The sequence below is a fragment of the Triticum aestivum genome, chromosome 3B (genome assembly GCF_018294505.1).
Source record: "Triticum aestivum cultivar Chinese Spring chromosome 3B, IWGSC CS RefSeq v2.1, whole genome shotgun sequence".
NCBI classification, from domain to species: Eukaryota; Viridiplantae; Streptophyta; class Magnoliopsida; order Poales; family Poaceae; genus Triticum; species Triticum aestivum.
This window is the reverse complement of record NC_057801.1, coordinates 234,835,346-234,847,320: the sequence shown is the minus strand read 5'-3', so window position 1 is coordinate 234,847,320 and position 11,975 is coordinate 234,835,346. Positions and strand designations below refer to the sequence as shown.

The following is an 11,975-nucleotide window of genomic DNA, read 5'->3' as shown; positions in this document are numbered from 1 at the left end:
GACATTCAAGAAGAAACTGGAGGCCTGCGGCAGAGGCTGGTATGACGAGCTTCAGTCCGTGTTGTGGTCCATCCGCACAACTACGACCAAGCCGACTGGGGAGACCCCCTTCTTCTTGGTCTACGGAGCCGAAGCGGTCCTCCCTCACGAGGTCAGGCGTCGTTCCGCGCGGTTCTTGGCGTTCGATGAGACGCTGCAGGATGCCATGCGGGGGACGGACCTTGTTCTGGGGGAGGAGCGTCATCGAGAAGCTGCACTGCGAGCGGCAAGATACCAGCAGGCACTCCGGCGATACCACTGCCGCAACATCCGCCCCGGAACTCTCGAGGTAGAGGACCTCGTGCTCTGGCGGGTCCTCTCCAGGGAGGGACCGCATAAGCTCTCTCCTATGTGGGAGGGCCCGTTCAAGGTTGTTTATGTTTCCAGGCCCGGCTCCGTGCACTTGGAGACTCAGGAGGGAGTACCTGTACAGAACAAGTGGAACATCCAGCACCTCCGAAGGTTTTACCCCTGAAAAGGCCCAGAGCCTGTGAAGAAGGTGAATGCCTGTGAAGCTCATCCTTTTGGAAAAGGCCCTGAGCCTGTGAAGAAGGCGAATGCCTGTGAAGCTCATCTTTTTGGAAAAGGCCTAGAGCCTGTGAAGAAGGCGAATGCCTGTGAAGCTCATCCTTTTGGAAAAGGCCCAGAGCCTGTGAAGAAGGCGAATGCCTGTGAAGCTCATCTTTTTGGAAAAGGCCCAGAGCCTGTGAAGAAGGCAAACGCCTGTGAAGCTGTCGCGTTTTGGAAAAGGCCTGGAGCCTGTGAAGAGGGCCAATGCCCGTGAAGCTTGCCTCCCCGAAGAAAGGCCCGGAGCCTGTGAAGAAGGCCAACGCCTGTGAAGCTCGCCGCCTGTGACACTCTCACGTAATAATGAGTTGGGGCTGTACACGCCCCGGAGTCTCAGGGGTGCCGGCCTCAGGCCCTGGGGCTCCCTCCCACGCCCAGTGGCAGCACTTAGCTCTGCGCTGGTGAGAAGACGTCGAAGACTAGACTAGCTGCCGGACGCGGCTTTTTCATTTGCTTTCTGCAGTTGGCTAGTTCATTCTCATTTGGAGTTTTATCGAAACTATCGCCGCCTTTTGACCTGTGGTTCTTCGAATTTTTCGCTCTCCTGCCTCGATTTCTCTTGCGCAGGGGCACGCGAGGCGGAAGCCCCGGGAGCCCTCGTGAGCGTTCCTGCCTCTATCGCTCAAGTTTTCACGGCCCAGGTCCACTACCGGAGCGCCCCTCCAGACCATGCCTCACGGGCACCACGACACGAATACAGGGCCTGGGTCGGTCGCCCCCATGGCTGAGACTAGAGATTACTTGCGAATGGGCATGCAACAGAAAGGAACAATACCGGAATAACAGAAACAGTACGATGATTGACGACGTTAACCCAAACACGCCCCCACGGGGCCACACATTGCTGTCTTTTTGCGCAGGAGAAAAGAAAGGACAGAACAAAAGCAGGCGAAGCTCGTCCCGCGCCGGCCCTCATGAAAGACTCGAGCCGCCTCCGGAGCTCAGGCGGACTCCCTCTCGCGCTTCACTGGGGCGCGACGGCGGGCAGACCCGCTGCCGCCCTCCAAGCAGGCGCGACGGCATGGAGGCTGACCGCGGCCGCTGCTAGAAGGGTCGCTACCCGAAGAAGAGCTGGTGAAGCTTGAGGAGTCACGGGCGACGCCGACCGCCCGCGCGCTGTCCTCTCCGTCCTCGCCGGGGCTGAGTCCCCAGCCGCAGTCGTCATCTTCAGGGCAGCACCCAGCACGGCGACCATCTTCCCAAACACACTCACGTAGAGGGTGGCGTCGCCGTCGAACTTGAAGTGTAGAGAGCACCGGCGGCGGAGACCACGCGAACGAGCAAACGTCTGCCAGCCGCGGGTCAGGACCAGGCTCCCGGCAGCGGAGACCTCCAGCGAAGCCCACGAGGCCCGGCTGAAGCAGCCATCTGCCTGGAGCCAGAGGCCACCCAAGGCGCCAGCTGGGAGCTCACCTAGGAGGAAGCGAGGGAGCTGAAGCCGGGCGCCGGTTGGCTCCACCACCCACAGAATGAACTCCGGCAGCACCTCCGCAGCATGGAGGCGCGGCCTCGGGGGTCGCACGGCCGAAACACGCCCGCCGACCATGGCCAGCCGCTCATCGCCGCGCAGAGAGCCACCTCCGCGACCGCGGGGGCCGCCGTGGAGGCCACAGGATGTTTGCGAGGGCGACCTCGACCGCGCTTGGGCGGGGGAGAGGTAGACTCGACCTGGCGAGCCTTTCCTTTCTCTGCGGCCGAGAACTTCCTTGGTGGAGCCATGAAGAAGAAGGAGAAGCAAGAGGGGATAGACTGGAAGGACGTGCGCTGCTCCGTACTTATAGCCGACGAAGGCCAACCGTCGACCTCCACGGTCGCAGGTAATCATGACCCGCTTTGCATGCAGGGACTTGGCGAATCCGTGCGGTTACCGAGGCATCGTGGGGAAGCGGAGGCGCCCACGTCCAATCAATCGCCACGTGGCGCCCAAGGCCGCAGGCTGTTAGGGCCCGCGACGCTTCGCACTTGCCCTTTCGCCTCTCTGCTCGGCCAAGTCCGGGCGTGCCGTGGGCCCGGGGGCTACTGTCGGCGTTCTGGGAATGGGGGTCCCCAGACTTGTCTGCCTGCGGCCTGCGGTGTGGCTCAAAGAAGGCCCAGCACAGCCCATCTTCATCAACACAAGCTCAAGACCCTCGCGAGGGGCCAAGCCTCGTGGGGCGGACGACAAGGAGCTTCCTTAGGAACGGCCTCGTCAGGCTGGCTCACGAGGAGGCGGAGAGTTCAAGGCGGGGTACCTCGCGAGGTGCCCATGACGCAAGCCATGACGACCAAGGGCGCCAGTCGGGCGCCAGCCCGCGCAGTGTCCTCCTTTCCTCTTTGGTGCAAAGGGAGCAAGCGCAGGCGAGAGCATCAAGCAAAGGCATCCATTTCGGTGCAACAAGACCAAGACCAGCCCAACGGCAGGGAAGAAGTCATTGTGGAGCCCAAGCAGGCGTCACCACCAGAGCCTTTGACAGGCGAGGACCAACTTTAGTCAGGATAAGTGTACCCGCTGTTCCCCTTCAAAATGGCCAATTGTTGGCGCCCTTCCCGCTCAATATTTGGGAAGAGGCCCAGGGCCTTTGCCTATAAATAGGACTAGCCACCCCCAGGGTAGAGGCATCGAGAATCCAAGAGCCAGAACCAAGTAGCACCAGCCAAGAACAGACCCTCGGGAGGCTGTTCTTCCTTGTATTGTTCATCATCAGCCCAAGAGGCAATCCACCACACCACACACTGGAGTAGGGTATTACACCACAATGGTGGCCTGAACCAGTATAAATCTTGTGTCTCTTGTGTTGTTCTGTTTGGTAGTTTAGATCCTAGCGATTCGGCGAAGAGCAAGCCGGTAGAGGGTTAAATCTCCACGCGCACCCCAGTGTTCGAACCTCAAGGGTCTGCCAGAACCCGAAATCCGACAGCATATTGCATTACCATATTCATCGTCAAGCCTGTGATATCTTATGCTTGAACCATTATTGCTTCATGTCTTGATGAATATGTTCCTCAATAGCTTTATTGTTTAATTTCTATTCTACCGATCATTATTTTCGCTGCTGTGTTTGGGATCAATTCAAAACATTCAAAAGAATTTTCGAATCTCCCATTCACCCCTCCCCCCTCTGGTCAATATACTCTCGATCCCAACACCTCTAAAGGTCTATCTTTTGGCTCCAGACTTGCCATTGGTTTTCGCTATTGACACTTGACCAACTAGGCTACTGCAGGTAAGTACTCTTTGTCGACATGTCTTAAATGCCTTTTTTGAAAACTTAACGCCTTATGTTTCTTCCATTCAGTCACCCAAACTTTGAATATTTAGAGAACCATTCATACCACTCACTCTTGCCCAAATTTGTTCCCCAATGTCATTTGCCTGTCACCATCATTGATCTCCAAATGCATGTCAACTTTGGTCGGTCATCGATTTCATGTTGTTTTGTTTTGATTATCAATGCTTCATATTGAAAATACTTACTTTTCAAAATCAATTTCATCTTGTATTAGATAAAAATAAACTAAAAACACCAACCGAATGATGGGGTAACTAAACCCGTAGATGCATAAACAACACTAAACAAAGGTGAAATTACAGCCAAAATTCTCATTGAAGCCACATCCATGTAGGATGTAGTCGGACACGTCTGCGAGGCCAAAAAAAAGCTAATCAATGCTACTTTAATAAACATTCTAATGTAAAAATGATCAACGCGGATGCGTCCGTCTGCATCCTTACATTCAAGTGCATCCAAATATCTGAACGCCAACATCACCGGCCTATGCCGAAGACCTTACTCTCAAATGCTCAACAGAAAGGGTTGTTCATTGAGATCTTGTCGTATAAGCAAAATAAAATAAAGTGATTTTGTGTCAAAGCTTTGTCTTGACTATAAGCAATACGTCTTACTCAAACGGAGGAATTATATTCTCTCTTGCTATTCTCTGGTACCAATCAATGTCTAACCACCCCTCAAAAGCCATGCCATTATTTTGTTGTTGTTTTTTCTCGAATACGCTAAGGTAGCGCATCATTGCATTGATAGGAGGGGTAGAACAAGTACAGGGGTGGGTCGTAGTCGCGTACACACGAATGGCGAGACTAGGACCCGAGTAGAGCAGAAGACATGGGGATGCTCAGCCCCAAAATAGCAAATTCAGTTTACAAGATTGTGCGTGGTCATCCCTCGGGCTCCTGCCGCGGCCCAGGAGTCGTCTTTGATGGCTGTAGTGAGTGCAGCAGAGGAAGGGGCTATTTTATCAAAGATGATCGTGTTCCGGTGCCTCCAAAGCGACCAAGCCGTGAGGGCGGCAATGGTGGCCAAACCTCGACGCCGAGAGTCAGGGGTGAGCTGCAAGGCAGCAGAGAGCCAGGCAAAGTAGCTCATGGAGCCGTCGGGGGCAACAGTTGTTGGGGAGCACCATGAAAGGATCTCATGCCAGGTGATGCGCGCGAAGACGCATCCCACAAGGATGTGGTGCAGCATCTCGGGCTCCTGCGAGCAGAAGACGCACACCGGTTCGTGCGGCAGGCCTCGTCGAGCTAGTATGTCCGCAGTCCAGCATCGATTCAGGGAGGCAAGCCATATGAAGAACTGAACCGAGGTGGGGGCGCCGGTTTGCCATGCGAGGCGCCAGAATTCCGAGCAGGTAGAGCCTGGGAACAATGCATTGTAGCAAGAGGAGGCGGAGTACACTCCGTTGTCGGTCCACAGCCAGCGTAGGATATCAGGGCGCGGGGAAAGCACGGCGTGATGTAGGCGACGCCATAGTCCGACATACTCCATCGCAGTGGCAGGGCCAAGGGCACCCTGAATGTCAGAGATCCAGCAACGATCAGTGAGTGCTTCGGCGACTGTGCGGGTGCGGCGAGTTCGCCTGGGGACGATGGCAGCGAGAGCGGGAGCGCGGTCGAGGATGGATTGCCCATCAAGCCATGGATAATCCCAGAAGCGGCAGGTGGTGCCATCCCCAAGTGTCCAGGAGGTGGAGGCACGGAAGAATTGGAGACCTCGGGGTCGTGGGGTAACTGCAGATGTGACCAGGGCCTCGAGGGGTCAGTGGCCTTGAGCCATAACCAGCGAATGCGGAGTGAAACACCCGTGCGGTGGAGGTCTCGAATGCCTAAGCCGCCCAGCTCGATTGGGCGACAGACTCGTGCCCAGCTAACCAGACAGGAGCCGGAGCGCGCATCCTTGCGACCGTGCCAGAGGAAATCACGAAGGACTCGGTTCGCCTGCTTGAGGATGACGGGGGAAAGGGCCATGGCGAGAAGCAAATGCACCGGCATGGCGCTCAGAACTTGCCGGACTAGAGCCAAGCGCTCGCTGCGGTTGAGTAGGGCGGCCTTCCAAGTGGCGAGTTTGCGCGAGAGCTTCTCGATCAGTGGTAGCAGGTGCGAGTTGGCCACCTTTCGGAGAGAAAGGGGTAGACCGAGGTACTGGATGGGGAAAGGAACCATCGGGCAAGCGAGCGCAGTGCCAATGGAGCTCGCGGTGTCCTCAAAACACTGGATCGGCGCGGCGAGGCACTTTGCGAAGTTAGTGCGCAAGCCTGAGGCAGCCCCAAACAAGTCCAAGAGGGTGCTGATCATGGAGAGTTCTGTCGCGTCGGGATGGCAAAAAATGGCCACGTCGTCAGCGAAGAGCGAGATGCTCGAGGGGGCATGCCTATGCGTTAGCCGCTTGATGACGCCGCGCTAGACGGTGAACTGGAGGAGGGTGTTGAGCGTGTCGATGATGAGCACGAAAAGCATGGGAGACACGGGGTCGCCCTGACGAAGGCCTTGGCCATGCGGGATGGGAGGGCCCGATACTCCATTGATCAAGACGCGCGTCGAGGCCGTCGAGATCAGGATGGAAATCCATTCACGCCATCGCAAACCAAAACTCACGTGATGGAGCACCTTAAGTAGGAATGGCCAGGAAACCGAGTCCAAGGCATGCGCAATATCCAGCTTGAGGAGAACTCGGGGGTGCTTGAGTTGGTGTAGTTGGCGCGCGGTTTGTTGGACGAGGATGAAATTGTCGTGGACGCTCCTCCCAGCTATGAATGCGCTCTGGTTAGAGGAAACAAGCTCACCAAGGCGCGGCGCCAACCGGAGAGACAGAACCTTGGCGAAAAGCTTCGCCACGAGGTGTATGAGGCTGATCGGGCGGTAGTCGAAGAGGGACGAGGCATCGGGCCGTTTGGGCAGCAAGGTGATGAGAGCTTCGTTAAGCCGCTGGAAGGCCTGGCCATTTAGGGCATAGAGCTTGTCGAAAACCTCGCAGAGAGTATCCTTGATAATGGGCCAGCAAGCATGCAGGAACTCTGCCGTGAATCCGTCCGGACCGGGCGCCTTGCCAGAGGGAAGCCGCTTGATTGCCTCCCAGATTTCGTCGGAGGAGAAAGGTTGTTCCAGGGCGGAGAGGTCAAAAGAAGGGTGGCCAATGGCCGCCAGGTTGAGGGTAGCACTACGTTCTGCGGGCGCGCCTAGCACAGAGGAGAAGTGTGCAAAAGCGGCCAGCACCATATCGGCATCGCCCGACACGTGAGTCCCGTCAGCAAGGAGCCCAAAGATATGATTCTTGTTACTCTGATGAGAGGCACGGATCTTGGAGATGGTCGATGCCGCCTCGCCAGCCCGCAACCAGCGAAGACGGGCACGTTGGCGCGCAATAGAGCGCTCAAGCGAGGCGAGCCTAAGGTATTTGCATTTGAGCTCGCGCTAGAGCCAAATCTCGACGCGGGACATGCGTCGGGTGTCCTGGGCCTCGTCGAACCGAGCGATGAGCTCACGGGCCACTCCCAGCTGGGCAGCGAGATTAGAGGCGAAGCGGGAATTCCACCTTTGGAGGCTACGCGCAGTGGCCCAAAGTTTAGCTAAAACGCGCCTGAAGGGATCTGGTTCCGAAGTTGTCGAGTGCCAGGCAGTCTGCACAGTTTGGTGGAAACCATCGAGGGAGGGCCAGTATCTCTGGAAGTGGAAACGCCTGCCACCAACAGTCCTGATAGCGCAGTCGAGGAGAAGGGGGGAGTGGTCCGAAGCCACGGAGGCGAGGCAGAGCGCAGAAGGCAGTGCGCGCGGTCAAGCTCCCAGGAAGGGGTGCATAGCACACGATCGTTGCGAACGAGGGTCGGACTGTCTTGCTCGTTAGACCACGTATAGCGCCTACCATGCAGGTAGACATCATGCAGTCCATGGTCAGAGATGAAACGCCGGAATCGGTTCATGGTGCGCCGGTTGATGCGGTTCTGTTGTGAATCAAGGTTCACAACAGAGACAACACAAGCAAGCAGTGCTCTGCAACGACAAGCAATTGCGGTTACAAAAAACAAAATTCACTCGAAATTCAGCGCTTGACTCCAAAACATGATATGACACAAAACCATAATCTTGATGGTCTAGTACTCTGCAACGACACTCCCAAATTTTCAAAAAATCAACCTAGTTCAGTCCTAACTTCCTAACGACGCAAAGATCATAACAGATTCTTCTGAGCAAGTAAAACCCCCGCTGCCGTGCACATGACGATAGATAGAAAGCCATCCCTGGATCTCATGCGCTCCTTCCATGTCAATGGAGCAGAGACTTGCTTCAACACTTCTCGGAACTGTTCTTTCGTGTCCTCCAGTGAGCCAGAATTGTTGATCACTATATCTGCTTCGGACTTCTTCCAGTCAAGCGCAAGCTGCGCGTTGATCCTGTTCTGAGCTTGTTCCTCACTGCGCCCATCTCTTAACATGAGCCTCTCAATCTGTGTTTCGGGCTCCACCCATACAACAATCACTGGGTCCGTCCATTGGTCCATCTTTGTCTCAAACAACAACGGGATGTCGACAGTGATAACCGAGCATCCCTTCACCCACAGTTTTAGTATCTCCCAAAATATACCACATGAAATATGTGGGGATAGAAGACTGAAAGTAGCCACAACGAACAAACCAAAATGTAGTCAGAGCCCAGGATCGAGGAATAATGTTGAAAAACAAGAATCCTTTATATCACAGGGACTATTGATGACAAAGTATAAGGATGCAAGGAAATGTCAGTGTCTTGCTGCACCCACTTTGCTGTGGTATTTTTATTTTATATATGACATAATTAGTATTGTTAAAGGTGAACTTATCACATTTCATAATCCATGTATGAAACATCACTCGAAATCTACGCACCCAGTTGATGTGAACTGAATATCCAATGGAAGTATGGCATTTTTCTAGAAACTAGAACAAGGAAGACGCAATACCAGAAATAGGTGGAATTGTTTTCTTAAAGCAGTAATTATGTAGTAATTACCATTTATATAAACTGGATCACATATCTACTAACCATAGCAGAAAAAAAAGGAAACAGGATGCAATATTTATGTTGGTAGGAGTTGTAACGGGTTAGAAGTTTCCTTTTTGCTGGATCAGAGAAAACAATCTGACCTAAGAGAGCTCTGTCAATTTCTCCATTTTCCAGTAATATGTTATTTCCAAAAGTTTTTACAATCTTCTTCCAACCTCCAGTACCTTTCTGCACTACATTCTGTAAATGCACGTCTCCATAATCAGCATAAAGTTCAAACAAAAACAAGGAAGTCAATTGTCAGTGTCTGGGAGAATTTCAGTACACATAATAACTTAATAAGTCTAAAAAAGGGCAGCCCGGTGCACATAGCTCCCGCTTGCGTAGGGTCCGGGGAAGGGTCTGACTGCAAAAAGCATACTTTGCAGTTTGAAGTTCAAGTACTAAATTATGAAAGCAAAGTGCCATGTACACCCAACTGGTCCAAAGCCCCTAGTCAAACATAATTAATATCGCATCATACCAGGGATTGTAATAAAGTTCTACCATTGATTTTTATCATCCCATAGATATTTATGTTAACAATAAGCAATGCATACATGCAATTGGCTAAAATCACGTTTGCTCAAGTGACAGTGGTTTCAAATGCAGGTAAATACCTTAGAACGCTATAATGAGCCTGTCAGTTATTATGGTCATACATCACCCTGAAGCCCCAAAGATAAAACATAGTTAATCTTGCGTCGTACCAGTCACTGTAATATTTTTGTTCAAGAGATATCCCAGCTATGGTAAGACGTTCATGCTGACAGATTCAGAGTTCCAATTAGACAGAGAATGCAGGTTTTTTTTACCTCAACCCACGCCAATCTACTCCCATGGGTTTGAGCATGGCATTAGGAATTTAAGGCCCTAACTTCCTTCTTATAGCCATATAGCAACAAAAAATAAGTATTCTCTCGGCGGCTACTTCTTTAGCCTGCAAAATGCACATGATTTCCCATCCTATAATCCGCACTGAATAACAAAGAAGGAGGGTATATCATTGGTCATCCCACTCACATTTCTTAACCGCCCAACAAAACTCCCGGTTCTGTTCCTGTTACTGTGAGTCTGCAAGTAGTAGCAGTAGGGATGAAAAAACACCACTGCGACGCCTTTGCCCTCAACATAAAGCTAAATTGAGCAGTTTCATTCCATGCTGTAGAACTTTATCCCATAGTTAAAGTCAACACCAAATTACCAAGTATTGCTGCCAGTTCTCAGAGAGAATAGAAAAGGTAATAACAATGCAAAAATGGAAACAGTTTTGTACTGATCACATTGATTAGCACGAGGATGGATTTTTTGACAGAACTATTTACCCCCAAAAAGCTGATGTGAGCAGCCTACTTGCATGCTATACAAAAGTAATTAATTACATTCTATTCTGTAGTACTACCATAGTTGTGACTGAATCGAGTAAAACAACAACATTGCTTGCAAAGGCACAGCATGATATAGTAGCAGCAACACACCGATGTTGGATGCTGGATGCTTACCCGAGCCACAATGTCCGCGTCGACGACAGGGACGCCGGCGGATTTGAAGAGGGCAGAGACGGTGCTCTTCCCCGAAGCAATTCCACCCGTCAAGCCGATCAGCCTCATCTGAAAATCGGTTCGCACGAGACGATTTAGAGCGCGTGGGGATGACCCCGTCTGTTCCAACTCTCATAGATTGGGGATAACCGATTTTTCAAAACCGAATTTGATCACAGGTTGAGAGTTTAACAGATGGAGGGGATGCGAAACCACACCGAATTCAGCAGTTTAGGTACAAGAGGGGCCCGAATCGAAAGGGGAAATTCGTCGGGCGCTGTGTTCTTCTCGAGTGCTCCCGGGTGATCAAGTGAGTGAGATACCTTGCGATCTCGAGGCCGGTGCGTCCCGGTAGGCCGCACGCAGCAAGCCTCCTCCGCGCCGCCGCTACGTTGCAACTCTCTTCTTCAAGCGTGCCGTCGCAAATTTGTTTCTCCGCCAGCCAGCCGCCGTCGCGTCGCTGCGTGCGAATAACCATGAGTACATTTACCAAGGCGGCGCTGTTGGGCAGCGTTTGGCAAAGCAACCACCAAAAATGGTCAAACCTTTAAACGTAGTGTAGGTTAAAAAAAAACACATCGAATAGATCCTGTAAAATAGCATATTTCCTAAAAAAATCCTAATAAATGTCCCTAAATACTTCACAGTGCAGCTGTGCCGGATGGATGTCGCGAGCGCACGCGCTTAGACCGTCCGATGCGCTCGATCGCTCCGACCGCGCGGGATCCGGCCCGACCAGGTGCCGTTACGGGATAAGGCGCGACGTGCGGCGTGTGGTGGGCCCAGGCTGCTTTAATTCAGGCGAAACTGCCCACACCGCCCGCTTCTCCTATTCGAAACTGCGCCATCACCCGAATCCCCTTTCCATTTCGAACTCCTTCCTCTCCGCCCTCTCCTCTAGCAACGACACGACGACGCGAGGTACTGCGGTTGTGGATCCCACGCGAAGTTGCCGGTGCGGGAGGCCGTCCGCGAGCGCGGTGAGTCACCGGCTACAGGCGGAGGTAAACCCCGGCACCTCTTCTCCCTCTCCTCCCTGGTTGCGCTCCAGATTCGGTTGAGAGTTTGTGTTTGCAGCGTTAGGGTTTGGGTGACGGGGCGGGCACGGAGGTTTTCCGTGGCGTCCGCGGGCCCGGTGTTGCCATGGCGGGGGAGGGCTCAGCGTTGCTATGGCGGGGGGAGAGCTCGGCGTTGCTATGGCGAAGGGATGGGTGGGGGTGGGGGGAGGGGAATTGAGTCCTTGAAAGGGCGGAGGCGCAGGGTAAGGGGATGCATCTGGTAATATGTCGTGTGAAGTATTTTTAGGTGTTTTATTTGATGTTACTTGAATCCCGGACGCAGTTGTATAGAAATATGATGGTAGTTGCTTAGTTTTTCCTGCAATTTGCGAGATGGCACTACTGCAGGATGTTGCTAATGCGACACTACGATAAGAGACCCTTTGACGAAAATGTGTGCGATGCATTAATCGCAAACGGTGATGTAAAAAAACGTCAAAAAAGATGCAAAATATTTGCTATGGCGGAGCCATCAAACAGTTC

At 52.9% G+C, this 11,975-nt stretch overlaps 1 protein-coding gene across 2 annotated transcripts; it reads right to left on the bottom strand.

The window, feature by feature from the left end:
• Positions 1-7,920: 7,920 nt before the first annotated feature.
• LOC123069490 (dephospho-CoA kinase) lies at positions 7,921-10,933 on the bottom strand. 2 transcript variants are annotated; one of them, XM_044492366.1, is made up of 4 exons: positions 10,653-10,933; positions 10,396-10,503; positions 8,949-9,094; positions 7,921-8,481 (listed from the first exon to the last, which is right to left on the bottom strand). In XM_044492366.1, the coding sequence occupies exons 2-4, from the start codon at positions 10,501-10,503 to the stop codon at positions 8,043-8,045; spliced, it is 693 nt and encodes a 230-aa protein (XP_044348301.1). In that variant the 5' UTR covers positions 10,653-10,933; the 3' UTR covers positions 7,921-8,042. The 2 variants fall into 2 exon arrangements, with proteins under 2 accessions (XP_044348301.1, XP_044348300.1); XM_044492365.1 differs by having other exon boundaries at positions 10,758-10,933.
• Positions 10,934-11,975: the final 1,042 nt, after the last annotated feature.

Excerpts from the sequence above, each read along its gene's own strand:
- LOC123069490 (XM_044492366.1), bottom strand. The coding sequence starts at position 10,503 with ATGAGGCTGATCGGCTTGACGGGTGGAATTGCTTCGGGGAAGAGCACC. Across the intron at positions 9,095-10,395 it reads ACGCGGACATTGTGGCTCGG|AATGTAGTGCAGAAAGGTAC; the intron begins GTAAGCATCCAG and ends GTGCATTTACAG. Across the intron at positions 8,482-8,948 it reads AAAAGGAAACTTCTAACCCG|TCTTCTATCCCCACATATTT; the intron begins TTACAACTCCTA and ends GGCTACTTTCAG.